General features: G+C 42.1%; 2 protein-coding genes across 4 annotated transcripts in view; both read right to left on the reverse strand.

Annotated features, from left to right (window-relative positions):
- Nucleotides 1–10,717: 10,717 nt before the first annotated feature.
- On the reverse strand, nt 10,718–12,745 carry LRAT (lecithin retinol acyltransferase). Its single transcript, XM_058804159.1, has 2 exons — nt 12,203–12,745; nt 10,718–11,731 (listed from the first exon to the last, which is right to left on the reverse strand). Exons 1-2 carry the CDS (start codon nt 12,743–12,745, stop codon nt 11,579–11,581), a joined length of 696 nt encoding a protein of 231 aa, XP_058660142.1. The 3' UTR covers nt 10,718–11,578.
- Nucleotides 12,746–16,556: 3,811 nt separating this feature from the next.
- Nucleotides 16,557–19,131, reverse strand: part of LOC131556639 (uncharacterized) — a 57,638-nt gene continuing 55,063 nt past the window's right edge. For all 3 annotated transcript variants that reach the window (XM_058803389.1, XM_058803390.1, XM_058803388.1), the window contains exon 19: nt 16,557–18,725. In XM_058803389.1, coding sequence (XP_058659372.1) covers nt 18,651–18,725 — 75 coding nt within the window. In that variant the 3' untranslated portion in view covers nt 16,557–18,650. The remainder of the gene's footprint in view (nt 18,726–19,131) is intronic.

The raw sequence follows: 19,131 nt of genomic DNA on the forward strand, positions 1-19,131 counted from the left end.
GCACTGCACCAGACAGTGCTTTTCCTTCTAAGTTATTTTAGGTAGCTGTAACACAGAAATCCTTGATATTTAACTTCTGTTTTATTGGAATGCTAGCAAGTCCCACCATATATATTCCTGGAGTGGGTTATTACTGCAGTTGTATTATACTTTAATAGAAGCATTAGATTTTTTTTGTCAGAGTAAATTTTACTATGGCCTGGAGCAGAAAAAGAGGGTATGTAGTACTTCTCTGCACTCTGACAGGTTTGATATGTAGGTAGGAGAAAAGGAACCAGACATCCTTTGAAGTTTAGACAAAGGTCTCTGTAGAAAACCTAGACATAATATGATTGTAAATCTAATTATAGTAAACTGTCTGGAAAGACTTCATTTCAGTCAATCAGTCCATTTTATTTTGGGTTTCACTTTATCAAGCACTGCAGTGCTTGTTTATTAGGATCCTCCTAACAAGGCATCCTAGTGCCTAAAGGGTCTTTTTTCTTGAAAAACACGTTTTGTTCTCATTCAGCTTTCTGCCTTAAAAAGTTGGAATATTTTTTAATAATAAAATTACAAGATCTAATATTGCTGAAATGAGCATCTGGAGGGGGGAACAGAATATCAATTGTAGAAAAAAAGTAATACAGATTTCCTTTTTTGGTAAACCACTTCAAGACACATGCCACATGATTTTAACATGCAATGTTAAAGGATATACAATGAAGATGAAAAAATGGATCCTGGAGCAAGTTCTTTCTTCACTTTGATAAGTACAAATGTCAACAATTGCACTGATGTAAACTGAATTAAATCAACTTTAACCAATATTGCTGAGTGTGGAGTGATGTAAAATGTGCATTAACAAAGTGTATCAAATCTCTTGTCTTGTTTTTCCCCTCATTACGTCCAGAACCATTGCTTTCTGTTTTCTCTAAACACTTGGGCCCTTCACAACAAAAGCCATGCCTTTATCACTGAGCAAAATGGCATTTTTCTGGCAATACAGCTAAGCCTGAGAGGGAAGGAGCAGAAGGGAACTGCTGAAAAAGTAACCACAAAGAGTTGGTAGAAAAAGTGGTGAATGTCAGAAAAGTGAAGTGAGGAAAGGACAGGAAGCAGGGAAGGGCCAAGGGAGACACAGAAAATCCTGTCCTATAGTGCTGTGGTCTTTTGATGTTCCACCATCACAGAATGCTTTCCAGTCTGCTTTTTAAGCAGATGTTTCAAAAGCATTCTGAAACAAAGATATATCCTCTTCACCTCTGTGGAGGAGGAATTGAAGAGGATTGTCAAGGAAATGGCTACTGCCTCAACAAGCTTAAAACCAGAGTTTTCTTCAGAGAAGGATGTGAAACACAAAGAACTACAAAGCAGGCTTCCTCCTTCACACCACTGGTGTCTCAGTCCTCACCGAAGGGATTGGAAAGTTTAGACACAGTTCCCTGCTCAATGTTTTATTTCTCTGAAAATATTGCTAAAAATACTTGAATTCATGGCAGTTTCTGTGAAAATCTTAGAGCACATCTCATCACTGAAATTAAAATAGGTGTTAAACTGTAAAGTCTTTGGTCATACTGGATCTAACCTAGACATTAGGTGGAAATTTATTAGGGAGTCTGAAGACTTTTATATCACATTAGCTTTTGAATACTAAATAATTATGGAAATAAATTACATTGAGTGCAACAGTGGACAACAAGATTTCATTGTACTTTTCCTAAATTTAAATATTTAAAATATCTCTTGACTAATTTGAAAAGTGGAAAGAGTTCAGTGTTTCTTTAGGTTGCTCATACTTGGCTTTGAATTCCTGCTTATACTGAGAATCCTAAAAGGCATTGATATATCCAATTCACATTCTCTAAATTTGCAGTCCAGCTGCTGTGAGCTGCTAGGCAGTTTTGAAGTCAGGAAACCCTGGACTGTTAATACCAATTGTAGTTGAACAACTTACAGTGCTTCTGTGTAATTTTCTTTTTTAGAGATATAGTGGTCTGCTTGGAGACACAATTAAGAAAGCTTGAAGCAATGTTAGCTGTCATTTTGGGTGTTTCTTTCATTTATATATATACACATTTTTATATATTTGTCTCCTACACACACACAGAATACCACAATTTCTCTTTAAGGTTTCTTATGGTATTAAGTAGAGCTAACAGAATGATTTTTAAATGCTTTTCTGTATCTAGCTATTGCCTGTCCTACAAAACCTAGTGACTCAACCAAAACTGCGGTGAAAAACCCTAAGAATCACTAACTGCATCGTGGGCTATTATATACTATAGTAATAACTATAGTACTAACTATAAAATCAGTGTTATGCAGCTTAACTGTTCCTTCCCGATTTCTGGTTAGATGGTACAGCAGTGAAAGAGGAATTCAAAACCAACGTTTCTAGACCTACTGAGAAGTTATATCGACTTAGTAAATATCTCTCTTACTCGTTCTTTAAACGCGGGTTCCACAGTTAACGTCTCAATTTGCTGGAGACGGTGCATTTTCCTGATTCTTAAGAGAGCCACTAGGTGGGAGTGTGTTATCTTAAAAGGCGCTTGGTCAGCCGCGGCAGTTATCCTTTTGGAGGAGCTCCACTCCTCTTTCCCTGGCAGCCGGGAGATGCTGCGACTCTCTTCACACCTCTTCAAGTTGGTGGTGATCAATTTGCCATTTTTCGACGCTTGTCTCCACACTGGACGCTGGGGAGACGCGGCCTGCCTCGCTGCACCTCTGGCCCGGCAAAGGCAGGCAAGGCAATGAGCTGGGGCAAGCAAAGATTTCATAGAATCACAGAGAATCCTGAGTTGGAAGGGACCCACAAGGATCATTGATTCCAACTCCTGGCCCTGCACAGGACACCCCAAGAGTCACACCCTGTGCCCGAGAGCATCATCCAAATGCCTCTTGAACTCTGCCAGGTTTGGTGCTGTGACCGCTGCCCTGGGGAGCTGTTCCAGTGCCCAACCACCCTCTGGTGAAAAACCTTTTCCTAATGCCCAACCCAAACCTCCCCTGACACAGCTTCAGGCCATTCCCTCAGGTCCTGTCACTGGTCAGCACAGAGGAGAGATCTCTGTGTCTGCCCCACCTGGACCACTCACAATGAAGCTGTAGATCACAGTGAGATCTCCCCTCAATCTCTTCTTTAGGCCAGCCTAAATGACCTCAGCCGCTCCTTATATGACTTCCCCTCCAGATCCTTGACCATCTTCCTGGCCCTTCTTTGGACACTCTCTAATAATACTACAAGTGCCATGCTTCAAAAAGTCTTTCTCATATCCAGACAAAAAACACAAGCTAATTATGTAGAAAACCCCAAGGACCCTGGGGAAAATAGATTCAGAGGATCACCTCGCTAACATAAAAGCTAATAATAACATTTTTTTTAAAAACCTTTGTTAAAATATATTAAAAGCTAGGCATTTGACAGAGATGGAACTGAAAGGTAAAGAAAAGGTCTTTTGAGGAATTAGGCTATAGGGAAAAAAAAGGTTGTAGCAATATTCAACACAAAAGTGATAGAGCAGTTTTCAAAGTAGGGTAGCTCTTTCTTTAAAAGAACAGAGCCTCCCATTAGTTCTAAACTGAGAATACAATAAAAGGTACTTTAGCACAGATGAGTAAATTCCAAGTAATGACTGAAGGATGTGTGTGTTCAACTCTAAAGACCCAGGATGATACTGTTGGACTAAGAAGTGTAATGGGGAGTAAATTTTGGAGGGCAGCCATGGTACTAGAAAGATGGTGCCAAATGAGCTGTTTCCCAAAGTACAACTTTGTGGAAACAGCAAAAACTCTGATTTTCACATCAGGAATATCTGAACTGTAAGACTGTAAGTGGAAAAATGTACTGCAAATGATTATTTATTGTTCCCTGTAGTACAAGAAGGGGAGGGACAAAAAAATTTTTAAAAAGTGCTTTTTCATATATCATAATTTGCCTTGCCATAGAGCCTTTCATTTTAGTTTATCAGGCTGATAAACTAAAAATGAAGTAAGGTACATTCACACAGGGTAAGAGTATTAAACGTGGTGAAATGAATGAAAGCTCTAAAGCTGGAAGTTTGCAAATTGTAAACTTCTGAGAAAATATCAAGAATCCATGTGTACCTGTACCATGTCCTTAAGTGTTCACTGTTACTCATCCATGGAGAATGATACCTTGCTGAACTGACTTCCACATGTTGCCAAGATCATTCCCAGTTTCCTCTGAGGGTAAAAATCTGGTCCTCATCTATAAGCTCGAGGTGCTCAAAGGTAGCAAAGTTATTAACAGTGTCTGCTTGTCTTGCTGCAGCTCTGGATTGAAAGTCCAGTTTTCCTAAATAATAATAATGGAAGTAGGTTTGCTCACAGAAAAAAAATCTCAGAAGCCACATGAAGGGAGCATTGCCTAGACCAACAGAACATTAGGTAGAAATAATGGTGGCAGTGCAAAACCATCTGTAGACAGCTAATTGTAAAGATGTGAAAAACTACAAAGAAAAAAAACAAAGCTGCAAAGTTTTTGATGTGTATGATTCTTCAAATCATAATTCTATGTAAAGTTCATTATTACTAGGGGTTCATTTCTGACCACTAGTATTAAATTTTCACAGATTTTGAAGAAGTCAGGGAATTGGTGGCAATATTTCATATTTAATTTTGCTCTCCATGAAGACAGTAACAAAGCTCCTATTGGTTTTAGCTGGAGGAAACATAACCCAGTGATGCCGTTGTAGCAAGCCTGTAGCGCTACTTAATTATAAATGTAATGCTATAACTTTTAACTGTGCAGTCCTAATTATGCAACTTTTTTAAAGGAATTTCTCTCATGATTTTTTTAATTAGGGTCAAATATTTTTTGTATAAATAGATATCTTGTTCACATCCCATGTTCCCCTCCTGCTCAGTTATATACTGAGCTCACAATTAATGTCACAACTCCACTGTCTTTCCCATAAGAACAGACTGTTGCAAGCACAGATTTGTATTTAATTGCAGCATTAAGTACTGTCTGTTAGAGAACTTTCAATGCAAACATTCCACAACATGAAAAATGCAAACTAGAAAATTACTGAGGGAAAGTAACTTCTATAACTGGTTTGGGTGGATATTTTCAGCTTGCTAGTAAAAATCTCTTTGCAAGTCATAAAAACCTCATTATAATTTTGAAATACATTTCATGACTATGCACCAGCTCTACTGCCTGTGCAGTTCTCAATGCTTTAACAGTCTTAGTTACTGGAATTGCTCAAAGACATCAGAAATAGAAATGCTCTGTTCCTTGCTGGAATTTCAGTTTATCAGCCAAGCAGAATTACTGCTTTCTCCAGGCAAGTTTTTGAAAAGACATTATACCGTGTCTACACCCTGTCTGTCAATACATGATTAAGTTGTCATTCTAAAATAGTTTCTTGTACACTGGAGTGGCTTTTTCTTGCATACAGTGCAACCAAACGTCCTTGCTGCCAGAAACTGGGAGTAGTAACTAAAAGAATACAAACAGCTGTCTTTACCACGGAGTCATCCCTGATAAATGACTGAGGTACTGGATGAAGAAATGTTATTTTTACCTATTTGTCAAGGTCATGTCCTAGTTTATTACACATTTGGATTTCCAGAGGAGCTGAGGTTTGTTTACATCCCAAGGTTGATGAAAAGATGAGTAATGGGTTGTAGTAACATGACTGTGGATATCACAGGCTACATCTTCATGTATACTTCAGGCCATTGCAACCTTCCACACTTGACAGTCTGAAATGATCTGCAGCCCTATGTGAGACCTTCAGGTTCCTCTTCCAAAATGTGAAATACTTTGAAAAGGACTCCCGAGATACCGTCAGAGCTGCAATCTGTGTAACTCACCCAGGAATAAAATGAGGCTTGGGATGGAATTGAAACAGTCTGAAGTGTATCTGCACGATTCAGATCTCCTGCTTCAGGTGAGCAGGTATGACTGCAATGCAGGACAGGGTCATGAAATGGTATCTGCTCAGGCTCCAAAAGAGACAGAGCTGGGATAGATGGTGCTGTACTGAACAGTTCCCTCCCCCTAGGGCTAAATGCACTGTTCCTTTTTTCACAGCCATGCTGTATCTGGTTCTGGAGGCAACCAAGTCATCCTTGGCTCCAGGCTACGTACACAGTGCATTATCATGTCATTTAGACACTAAATGAAGCGGTTGAAACCAGGTGCCTCCCTTCTCCTTAATATTTACTTGGAGCTACCTACAATCCAGTCTGCAAATATAAATAGCAAGTTACTCTGTTTAATATCTAACCCTAATATTTCCAGCAGGAGTCTGGGAAACTCCTCATTATCTTCACACCCACATTTCTTCATTTTTGATTAGAACTAATTATTAATTTTTTTCCTTTCATGTAGTAGTAGCAGACCCACCCCTCCCTCTGTTCATGCGCAGTACTAAATGGCATTGTGCAGGTACTTTCTGCAAAACTACAAGGAACATGGGTTCAAATCTCAACCTATGCACAAGCAGAAGGTGGCTTGGCAAGTTAAGCAGAGCATTACCTTTCATTTGAATGTATTCTTAATTCCATACTATAGTATGCCTTCTTAGCCTCACAGAGCTCTGGTTTCACAAGCACAGAAAATGCCTTGTGGGGAGGAACCATGCATTTTATTTATTAGGTATGTCCAATGCAAAAAACCCTACAACTTTATGCAAATATCAACCAAGTCCTGGAAGCAGCCAGAAATCAGAGATGGTTATTTTCATGGTTATAGAAATAGGAAAGAGTTAAAAAAGAGGCACTGTAGCCAATAGTTTGGGAGGTACAGCAGGTTATCTGCTTTAATTAAGAGAATTTGTTACAATGAAAGCAACAGTGCAGTAAAGAAGCAGACCTCTGATCTAACATAATAGTCTCTCCCTTATTTTTACCTGAAAATGTTATGAATGACTTCCAGAAATGTCCCAGGCTTAGCAGTTTCTGACTGCATCTAGAGATCTGTTTCCCATTCTGAACATCATGGGGGCCAATAGAGAAGTGACACCCTCCTTTGGAGATCCCAGAGGAGCCTGTTCCAACACAGAATGGACAAAGAACCATTTTGCCCTTCTAACTCAGTCACAGGTGTTGCCTGAGTTGTTAAAAAAAGAAAAAAAAATCAGTAATCACTGTTGTAACGATGAGACCAAAATTTTAAAAAAGTGAAGGGTAGCCACCCCATTTTAAGGGAAGGTAAGTTAATCCTTTTAATCTCTGTTCTATCATGCAACCCCCGTGCAAACCTTCTAAACTCCAGCTGGGCACAGGAAGGCAGACACAACACTGTGCCCTGCATCTGAGTCTTCAGGCACGCGCTTCTGCATTCACCACACTTAATATGCCCTGCTCTTGCAAGTAAAATAAACCTGCATTATCTACCTGCCACATTCCCACTGCTTTGATCAGACCAGGCACCAAGTTGTAGGTGTTGTGATATAGTTGTAGGGGACTGTGCAGCTGATTTGCTCCCTAGCACAGAGCAGTCACCAACAGTTTTGCAGTTTACAGACACACAATACAGAAGAGGCAACTTCTGAAACAAAAGCTACACAGCTAAACAAAGTTCTCTTATTTAAAGGGAAAACTTAAAAACACTACAGAAAGTCTAACAGAAAGTTTTCTACCCTGTGAGACACAGAAGCAGTAATTCCAAATCCCCAGTTTAGTGACAGACAGAACTGTGGCACTGGAATCAATGTAATTCTGACTTAAGTCTCCTAAAGGGTTCCCAACTTGCCCCCCTTCTCCCACAGTCTCTCAGCTCAGGACCATATCCTAAATGTTTTCTTGACTTCCGAACTGAAGCTACATCACACAACACACCAGAAATTATGCTTTTAAAAGCTTTCAAATACTTGTAGTGTTCCATTCCTGCAGGAGAGGAGATTTTTTATTCTACCAGCACAATGCTCTGAAAGATTTTTGTAAGGCTGACAAGAAACTGGAATGCACTGCAGCAAAGAGCTTCAAAACTACTAAGCGTTTCTATCTTCACTTCTCATTGGAAAGCTCATTCATGACAGTTAAGTACTCAGGTGAATCAAGTCCAAAGCTATTACAAGGCATAATGAGGAAACGCTCCAAGTCACCCGAGAACTTCAATTTCAGTGGATAAAGGAGATGCTAACTAATGACTGTCTAATATAGTTCTGTATCATGCAGTGGTATGTGATGATTTATTTAATGTGAGAACATGCAACAAGTAATACAGCACCACATAATTTCTAGAGATCACAGTTCTTATGTTTCTTGTTGCTGCATTTTGCATTCTAAAACCTGTCTGGACGATGTCAAGTCACACACAAGTTTAATTCCCTACCCCCTCAGCCTTTAACAAGTATTACTATGATTTTGTTTTCATTAAAAGCCTCAACAGTATTTATATGTAGCATTCTCCTTCAGCACAGGAGAATGCAGAGTGAAATCAAGCAGCAGATGACTGTTCACCACAGAATGAGTAATCATTTATGTTCCAAACTAAAATAAATGTAACAGAAAACCAGAAAGGGCAATGTTCTAATGTCTTCATTTAGTAACTTACCTTTTTCGTTCATTTCTTTTAAACAAGGATTTTCTAAAAACATTTTGAACCTTACTCATTTTATTTTTGTTTTCCTTGGAAAGCCTGAAGTGAAACATCTATCCTTTAACCCTGATGTCTTCACTACTTGCCTTTTCCAGTGGCACAGAAATACTCCTTCACTCCTCACACTCCTTCATTACGTATTCTGGTTTAACCACACAGCTTTTCAAAACAGTCTCGACTATAATGAGCTGTGGCTCTGGATTTACACTCCCCATCACCATCACTTACAGTTACCGATGAACAATTTCACTTCTAAGCACACACATTTCCCCAACAGCTGAACTGCTCCACAGTTTTCTGTGTTTTTCTTATTATAACTAGCTCCTTCATTTCAATGGCATCACAGTTGAGCTCAAGTCTGAAATGCAATGCTCCAGCTAGTGCTTATTTTTACTCAAGTAATTACAGAAAAAAAAGTTGACACTGACATTTACCAAAATATTTCAGAGCACAAACACCACCCGCTGAGCTGAACACGAAAATTCATGCCTGCTAGTCTTGTTTTTCTCCTCACAGTATGACTGATTTGACTCATGCCTGACTTTAACAAAATTTCCAGATCTTTGCTAGAGCTACAGTTGGTAGGAAAGATGCCTAAACATGCAGCTGAATTTCTGCTCCTATGCCATTATTACTTGTCTTTGATGAAAGGATGCAGCAAGACATTCTAGACCATTTCATAAGTTTAAAACTTTATATGCTGAAGGAAAATTCTCTACTAAAACATCTGCAAAGAACTGCTTTCATTTCTTTTGTAGACACCTATGAAAATCCCAGTTTAGTCAATCTGGATGCTTTTTTCTCCACAGTGTTAGCAGTGCAGGAGGACAGGTCCTTTGATACCGAAGCCAGAGCAGGAATATTTCTCTGCCTTCCAAGAGTCCCATGGTGTGATTCGGTTACTGGTCATGACCCTGTTGTTTATTGTATATGTGGATTGTAAGAATTACTGGAATTCTTATAAATCTCAATTAAATAAAAGGTAAAAGAAAAGCCCACCTGTAATCAGACACCATGTAACTGCATGTTAATGGCTTGTTCAGTGCCCTACCGGGATACCTTAGAGTAATGCTACAGCATTATACTCAATTTCAAGAGGTCAGTAGACATTTTTAAATGAATAAAATTTATATAATTACAGTTATGACTACAGCTCATGCCTTATTCACAGCAAGTAAAAAAACCACATTGGAGTTTATGTAAATATTACTAATGCATGTGTAATGAAAAAGTAACTCATGTTAATTAAAAAACACCTTAATTTCAAAAGTTTACCAGAAACAGTTACAGTGAGCATTGCAATCTTTCAAAGCAGAATAGAAGTTGTTTACAAGGATCCAGCAGTAATTGATATCCAGCTGCTCGGAGCTGGGCTGCCGACTCAACATGTGAAAGCTGGGCTGAAATCCCCTATCTGATGGCAGCAGGAGTCATGCTGCTCTTTCCTATGAGCTGGAATTTCACCCCAGTCTTTACATTCTTTGTCGAGAATGCTGGTGGAGCAGCCAGAAGATGATGATTAGAGAGTAGCTAAGTACACTCTCAGTTCTAAAAATCCAACCTTCAAGCATCTGTAAGGTCTCGGGGAAGGAGGAGGGGGTTTATAGCACAGTTAAAAGGAGTGTCTCTAAAAATGGGCAAGTGGCCATTTCAGCAACAGAGCTGATGGCAGGACACTGCACACCATTAGAAGAAGTAAATCTGGGGTTGAGTCTTTAGTGAAGACACCATCATATTGGCCTTTAACTAGGAAGGAAGGCAAGCACAGCATGTGAACAAGTAAGCACACGTATGCACACAAGGCATTCCAGGAGCTGAACAATTTCTCTGCATACATAAAAAACCTTGCTAAGAAAAAAAAAAAAAAGTAGCAAAGGTTTTTAGCATTTAAATAGTTGCCTACATGAACTCGATTTCAAATCCAACTTTACACATTCTTGATAAACTGAAAGGCCTCAGCATTGAAGATGAAATGTTTCTAGCACCAGCTACTGCCTTGAAAGTGAATACTTACAAGAGATGAGTATAGGAAGACATGTTGTCTTTCACTGAGAAAATGTTTTAAGGCAATATCCAAAATGACAATACAGCCACCATAGAAACTGCTCCAAATGATCCCTGATACTTTACAGCACCTATGCAGGTTCCACTGCTGAGGAAAGATCGGAACTAAATTGGTGCCTGTCCTCCTCCTCCTCCCTGCCATGTGCCCTGGAATGCTGGAAATGTCCCAACATCTGTACATCACTAGTTGACATAAAGCAAGCAAATTTCTTCCTATAGCTCCTAAATCCCTCAGTAGCCATTTATATTAGCCACTATCACTGGCAGGGAAACTGGTGAGGAATTGCCCTCTTTCCTTATCACTAACCCAATTAAAAAGTTGCTCAATAAGGTAGCAAGTGTTTACACAATTAATGCAAATGACAGATTTCTGAACATTTCCCCAAAGGGAAACTAACTGATCTGGCCAAATGTGCTCCTGCAGCACCCAGCTCAGGGTTGGTTTTTCTTCTTTGCTCTCAGAAAAGAGTCAATTTACTTGCATTTCCACCAAGGAGTATTTTAGGAATGGAGACAGTAATTTCTGAATATACACTATATCTATAAAAGGAAGAGGTAAGCAGTTTGTTCTCCATTTCCATAATTTTGTGGAACTCCATCATCCATTTTTATTAATAGTTATGGCACCCAGGTATGCAGCTAAACAACTGAAGAACATGAAGGATGTTATTAGAATCATTTTTGGCTAATGATAAGGAGCAGAACTGCATCGCAACCCTACTTTTTCCATGATTTAAATGTGTGTTAAAATGTACCAAGATTTTCAGGAAATCTGTTATTTGGCTTACACAGTAAGCTATGCCTTATGCACCGTGTTCTAGACAAAGTTGTATTTTAAAATGGTGCACAAAGTTAAGAAACTTTACATGCTGCCAGTGAGTAATGTGTGCTTTCATAAATACAGTAGTATACATCCTATTTACAGACGCTGGATGGAAGACTCCAGGAAGGCTGTTAGCCAGCCATCCACAGAAAAAAGGGAATGAAGATGGTGGGGAGTGTGGTGGAGGGTGCCACACCTAGGCAGACTATTGACGCTAGTCCCACAAGCACCGACGCGAGGACGCTCCTCTGGTCCCGAATAATCATCTTCACGGTCTCACAGAACTGGGGAGAAAAAAAAAAAAGGGCAAAAGATGAGATTGAAAGAGGAAAGCTTTGGCTGCAGAGCTGTCGATACCCACTCTCTCGGGACAGAGCAGCCTCAGCTCTCACACAGGTTCCCCGGAGGGAGGGGAAGAGCTGGACTGGCACCGCATCACCCCCAGCATCAGCCCCGGTACTGCCTGTGGCTCCGGCTAGAACCTGTAGCTTCAGAGCATTTTAGAAGCGTATTAATGTTCTACTAATTCAGCTTCGCTTTTCTCGCCGCTTGAAGCCAGCTGAGGCCAGGCTCGCCGCCGTCCCGAGCAGCTCGGCGCCGGCGGCACTGCCCGCTGCGGGCAGAGCGGCATCAGCGGCGGCCGGGCCGGCGGGCAGGACCGGCACCCCCGCCCGGGGCCCGCGGCCGCGGCCGCGCCGGCTGCGGGGAGCGGGGCCGCCGGGGGAAGGGCAGCGCCGCCGCTGGCCGGGCCGTACCTTGTCGGTCTGGAAGCTGACGGGGGCTCCGTATCGGCAGTAGGTGACGAAGTGCTCGCAGTTGTTCCAGAGCAGGCTGTAGGCCGTAGCGCCCACCAGCTTCTCCGCCCGGCGGGCCGCCTCCTCGCTGCCCAGCACCTGGTCCTCGAAGAGCCGGTCCATGTGGTTGACCAGGATGCTGCCGCCGTAGGCGAAGTCCTCTACCGTGTCCACCCGGACGCTGGCCGTCCTGGCGATGACGCCCAGGATAAGCCGCTTGTTGGTCACCACCTGCTGGATCTGCCGACGGTCGCCGGTGATGGAGGGCAGGATGTCGGGCATCAAGTGGGCGACGCGGTTCTCGCCCAGGTAAATGCCGAAGTGGATGAAGAGGGTGCGGGGCACCTCCAGCAGGTCTCCTCGCTTGAAGCAGCTGGTGTCGTAGTAGCCGGGCGCAGGTGGTGGCGTTTCCCCGCCGGAGCCCGCGGGCAATGGACGGATGTGGACGAGGAGCATCAGCTTCTCCAGCAGCAGCGAGGCCGCTTGTGGCACCGGATTCTTCATGGTCGGCGGGGAAACCCTCGGTGCCTCCGAGCAGCTCCTGGCCCCCGGCACCGCTTTTCTAGGCTACCGGCGGGGCGGGGCGGGCACCCGGGCCGGCCCACCGGGAGAGGGGCGTGTAGGGAGCGCCCGCCCCGAGGACCGGCCGGGCTTCACTGGGGGGCGCGGCGGGCACCCTCAGCCGGCCCGGCGTCCCTCGGTCCGGCCGCGGCGGCGGCTCGGCCCTGGGGATGGCGCGGTGCCCGCAGCCTGGAGCCACCCGCAGCTCCGCCCCGTCTACGGCCCGCGCTGCCCAGGTAGAAGTGCACGGAAAAGTGCCGGTAAAGCCCTTCACCCGCCCCGGGGAGAGCAGCGAGGGGCTCCCGGGACCACAGCCGCTCCGTGCACCTTCCCCCGCCGGCGGGACCTGAGGGGCTCCGGGTGCCTGCCCCGGCCGTCGCGGGGGACAAGCGGCGACCGGATCGGATCGGGGGGGCCGGACGGGCGGCCGCGGTGCTCGCACGGCGGCGGGACGAGGGAGGGAGCGTCTGCCTTCCCTGAAAGGAAACAGGTCTCCGAGGATAGCGGCAAGTCACATTTATAAATGAACTCGCCCCAAAGGTCCGCCAGCTAAGAAAGAGTGGGAAACGGCGGAGCGGCATTCCCGTGCGTTCAGTTTCATGCTAATCCATTATGCAAATGGATAAATCCTGGCAACGGAGCGCACAAAAGAGCAGCCCTGTCAGGTCAACAATGCCGCCAGATCGGGGCTCGGAAGTTTCAGTAACCAAGCAGGTTCCCGCCCCCTCGGGGATGGCGGGATGATGGATGGGACAGACATTCATTTTACCTGGAAGATGACAGGGCGCGGAGAGTGGCAGGGGAGGCGGCCGTGGCTGCAGCCTTTCACCGAGTCCCCGCCGCCGCCCGGCCCGCTGCCATGGATCTTTGTTCGTGCCGCTGCCGCTCCGGCTGCAGGGGGGAGCTTTCGCCTCTGAGAAACGCGGAGCGGGTGGAGGGAGGAGGAAAGAGAATATGTGTGTAAGAATGCTGGAGAAGTTTGGGGGAGCACCTTCCTTTAAACTCGGGCAAACACTGCAACCTCAGGATGCCAAATACGAAACGGGGAAGTGGGAAGAGGAGCGATGGTGTGTAACAGCTTGGCAGCTCTCCACAGGCAAACCGCGTTGAAACAGTAGGTTATTTTTCTCTCCTCAGTCACTTCAAACTCTATGGAACACGAATGAGACCTCTAGACCACCCCAGAGCTGTACAAGCCCTTTGGTCACACCAGCAAAGAAGAGAGTGTTCACTATCCCTTTTCTTTCCATTAGCAAACAACTCTGGTATGATTTGGAAAGCAAAGGGGATACAAAGGACCCAGCAGGTGAGAGCCTTCTACCCTCACAGATTCTGAACCCAGGTTCAGGATCTTGTAAACATAAAAGTTTATTGATGTACCAAAAGCAAGTTTTCCCACTTCCTCAGTAAAGAAAATATTTCGGGGGAGGAGGTTACCTCACTACTTGTCAACAAAAGACAATGGCTAGTGCCCTTCTGTTTCCTCCTGCTTGGAGCAGAGAGCAGCTCCCTGGGAAGCTAAGACTACCCTCACCTTGCTTCATCTGCAAAGAAAGAGCCCCCCCACAAGCTCTTGTTCACAGGCCACAGTCCCAGCACTACCAACAGAGTGATCAGGCCTTTGGGATTTTCTCTAGAGTCTCAGCCAAATTTTTATGCAAGAGGCTTACCCCTCTCAAGTCCCCTACTTCAAATCACATCACTTACAAAAGAGAAAATACCTTTTAGATGTAGCTTATGATGCTTGTACAGGAACCCTGCAGATTAGCCACCAGACACACAATTATATAATTAAACCAAAGTATTTTCAAATCCAGCTGTTAAAAAACATTATTTTAAAGGTTTGAGGCTTTTGCTACTAGTAAATAAAAGTGGGGGGAGGAGAAGGAGGAACTTCTCATTTTTAACTAGTGCATTTTTTTTAATGGATGAGGGGAAAAGAAATTTAAACACCTCATTTTCATAAAGGGTCTCACCGATTTGGTGATGGTCACAGCAGGCAGCCCAGAGCTGGAGGCACAGAAGATTGTCAGACTCCACAAAAAAGTCCTGGCACAGAAATATTCCTGTTTCCCTCCTGTGTGGATGAGCACCATTCCTGCCCTGCACTGCTGTCTCAAGACTCCCCCTCTCCCCTTCCCTAAAGCTGTCTAGGGAGTGTCTGGCTGGTCTTTGCTGAAACAGGCGGTAGAGATGCTTCAGTCCTACAGCTCAGGTTTCTCTTCCCTGTCCAAAGGTAGGCAGAGGAATTCAATTAACTCCCTGGCAGATACAGACACTTCCCAATGGGATCTTTCACATGGAGGCAACCTTTGTTTATTTTCTTCATGCCAGTTAGCTTTAATCCCAAAATCACCACGGTCCATTTCAAGTAAATCCAGAAAGGAAAGCAGGATGAAACTGAAGAAGAGGAATTGCCATGAGAAGCAGACTCAAAGCCTTACCTACTGCATGGGAGGGCTTCAAAGTAGTAAGGTGAAAGGTGTGACACTTCTGCTGTGTAATTTCCTCATACCTCAGGGACTGAAGAGCTTCCTCTCTCCCTCCCCCCAGCCACTCACTCACTGGCCCAGAAACCCCAGTGAACAAGCCCAAAAGGCATTACAGAACAGATGGGTCTGTGGAATCCACTCAGGTAATGAAAGCTTTGCCACTACCTTGCAACTGTTGTGAGCATTACTGTGTGCAAAGCACTTAGTACAACACATCAAAGTAATTCCCGAATTAAACCATTCAAATTCTTAAAAAGCAACCTGCAACCCAGCATTTTCTGCTTTCAAACCCAAGGGGCTGCACTTCTATTACTGTTAAACTTCTACAGTGCAATGTAAAGTATACTTAGCATAATTTTGCATCTGAAAGGGGAAGAAAACAAGAAAACATGTACTTTAATGGAAAAACATCTCTACTGGAGATGGTAAAACTAAAAATATACATTGTGCATCAAACACTGGCACATATTCTTAGGTGACTTTTGTATAATAGCTTTTGTACTTTAGTACACAAATTTAAGTGGGAAAATCACTCTGGAATATTAAATATAAACCCAAAACCACTGAGGAAGTATTTGTTTGGACTGTTAAGTGTCATGGAATAATTTAATGATAAAGGCTATGCTTTATTTTTGAGAGTTAGGCTGAGATGCAGTAAGGGAGCTGTGAGAGGTAAGAATGCAGCCTTTGTTTAGTAGTGCAGATGAGCCAAAGTACAAAAACTTCAGTAAGAGGTGTAAGCCAGTTTCCATTACACTGAAACTCCTGTATTAGATGGAACCTTATTTTATGCACTAGACATGACTATTTCCATCCTGCTCTCACAGCTAACACAGTAGGGAAAAGGCAGGAAAGGCGGGGAGTTGGAAGGGTATGTTCTTGCCTATATGAGGAACAGACCTGGTTTAACGAGCAGGCAGAATGAATTTTTTAACTTACTGAAGTTTGACCAATGCTGACTGCATACATGCTCACCTTTATGTGTATTTTACCAAACCTCTCTCAATTAGCTTTACTGTCCACAAGCTTTACTTTCAGATGATCTGGGACTGCTGAAATAAGCAGAGGTTCATGAATTCAAAACATGTTAAGATACTGAAGGAGAGTAACATCTTTGAATAGGGGTTTTTGGAGGACATAATTTGCAAGAAAAGTATCTGAAGAGCAAAGCCATTTGGTTTAAGCTGGTGTGCCGAAAGAAATAATGGACAGAAAACATGTTTGTGAAGGATAGTTTAATAACATCCAAAAGGGCTACTCCAGAGATAAAAAATAACACCTTTGTATTCCAATATCCAATCCATTTGAACACTACCATTCCTTTCAGCAAATTACAGCTTTCATTACAGAGCTCTAAGTGACCAGATCTCCAGTAAATGGTATTATTTACTTTTTTGGTTTTTATGTTTAACAAAGATTAGGGACAGAACAGAAAAAATCTGAATCAAGAAGGGAACCAGCAAGACAATGCATGAAATTACAGGCAAGTGAAACAACTCCAAAGAAAGAATTTCTAAACTAAGTATCACTCTCTTCCAGAAGAAGAAACCACATAAACAAGTAAAACAAATTTATACTTTATTAATGTTGACTTTTATTCAGAAACTTACTGCATACACATTTCCAGAGTCACTTAAGCAGCAGATTGAGTGAACTGCAAAAATTTACTGTAGCCTTTTTATCCTTCTAAGTTTGCTACTGAGGTCTATCACTTTTTCTTTTTTACTTCTCTCAGTATGCTTCCAAATTATTAAGGAGAGTTTTCTAACAAACAATAACTGTAAACATCATAAAACCTGCATGCCATTTTCCCTTTGAAGTTATTAACTTGGCCTTTTTTCTGCAATGAAGTAATGATATTTTTTACAACCTGACAATCATGTTCTACACATGGACGATACCTATGACTAGCTCAGGCAATAATTGTTTAGATGGATAAAGCATTAATTTATGATGCTTTCAATTCAAATGAACAAAACCACAGAAAACATGGGAACAATTCACTGCATAGTCCTCATTAGCAAGCAAGAGGCTAGGAAATTAATAACAGTGATATACAGCACTGGAAATTTAGGAACTAACAGATAGGTTAGGTGACAATTAAAAAAGTACTTATTTCCATAGTTTTTTCTGCTATTAGTAATGTCTCATTTTGTCAGCACTAAGCAATTAGTACAATCTCCTCAAAATAAACAGAAAGATTAATTTCTGAATATAAAATGCCTGAACACATGGAGTAGTATTTTTACAGCTTCTGCAGAAAAAATATATTTATCAGAATTTCCACCATGATATTGTCCCAGGAAATTTGATACAGATTTTTAAATCTTTTCTTAATGAGATGAAGAAGTTCAGAAGTATCCCAATTTGAACATGCTAATCATATTGTGCAGGAAGGGAGATGGAGAGGTGATAACTGGGAGTCAGAATAAAGACAGAGTACATACATTTAACTATGTTAAATGCAACATAACTATGTTAAGGGCAATGCAAATGACAGTTAAATAAACTTAATCCAGGCATTACTCTGCTGCACAAATCAAGGATTTAATAGCCCTGGAACAAAACCACCCAGCACTGCTTCACCCCTGCCAGGATTACACCACCACAAGAAGGAGTAAGCAGACAGACTCTCCTTTCCTCATCTTCAAATTTATTACCACACTAAGATCTGCAATTTACTACTACTCAGTGCTTTCAACTGAAGGATTAATTAGTAAAAGATACTGGAAAATGCAATAAAAAAGTCTGTCATTAACCAGACAAAGTGCTGGAAGTTTGGTGGATCACCACCAAAGGTCAGCATTTATGACCAGTCACTGTATAACAGTACCAATTATTACTTTTCTTTATTGCCCAGCAGGGAGAACTGTTCCCCAGTACCAGACAGTGCTGCCTTCCCAGCCGTGCAGAGCAGGCTACCCAGCCTCACTCACTGCACAGGACACACACACAGCTGACAGGACAGCAGTCCCAGTGGTTTCCAAATAAAGGATAAGAGAAGGAAAAGAGAGATGGACGGAACAGGAGGTAATTTCCATCTTGAAATAAATATTATCTTGCCTTGTAATTAAATGTTATGTTGCAATTTGATTAATCCTATTTTTCAGGAAATAAATTGATTCTTCATCCACTGTACTATCTAGACAGGAAATGTTATCAGACACAGACAAAGCTATTAGTCTGGTATTACTCAAAACATTTGCCAATCTGTACCATATAGCTAAACCTGTGAGAAATAACTGTCGAATTTCTACTCTTTAACTTTAGAAAAAATTCGCATTCAAGAAGCCAGTTCTTGTTCATAACATGCTTTTATACCACTTAGTGTTAAAAGCATATATATTAAACACTTGTTATTCTATCAGTGATTTTAAATCAGGAACATTTTTAATCTGGAAATCCAACAGCATCTGTCCAAGTGCTTTACCCTGTAAGAAAAAAGAAACAAACCAACATTTTATTTTACTATCTAAACATACTATCTTTTAAATATTTTTTTTTTCTAATGGTTTCATATGAGTGTTTTTCCTATAATCAGGGTGAAAATTCATTCTAAGTTTCTTGAGTTTTCAAGCATCCAAATTGGAATAGACTGAACAGTTTCTTCCATTTATTTGGTACCTACTGCTAAAATCAATTAATTTGGGGTTCAATTCTATCTATTCATACATAACATCAGCTCACTTTGCGAGCAGTCTTCTTGACTATGCTGAGATTATACACACATGAGCATTTCTGAGCCTATAAGACAGCTATGTAAACCATAGCATTGCTCAGGATCTCATCTTCAGGTTTAGATATTTTAAATATTTAATACTCAGATTGTACATTTGC

This window comes from Ammospiza caudacuta, chromosome 4, assembly GCF_027887145.1.
Source record: "Ammospiza caudacuta isolate bAmmCau1 chromosome 4, bAmmCau1.pri, whole genome shotgun sequence".
Lineage (NCBI taxonomy): Eukaryota > Metazoa > Chordata > Aves > Passeriformes > Passerellidae > Ammospiza > Ammospiza caudacuta.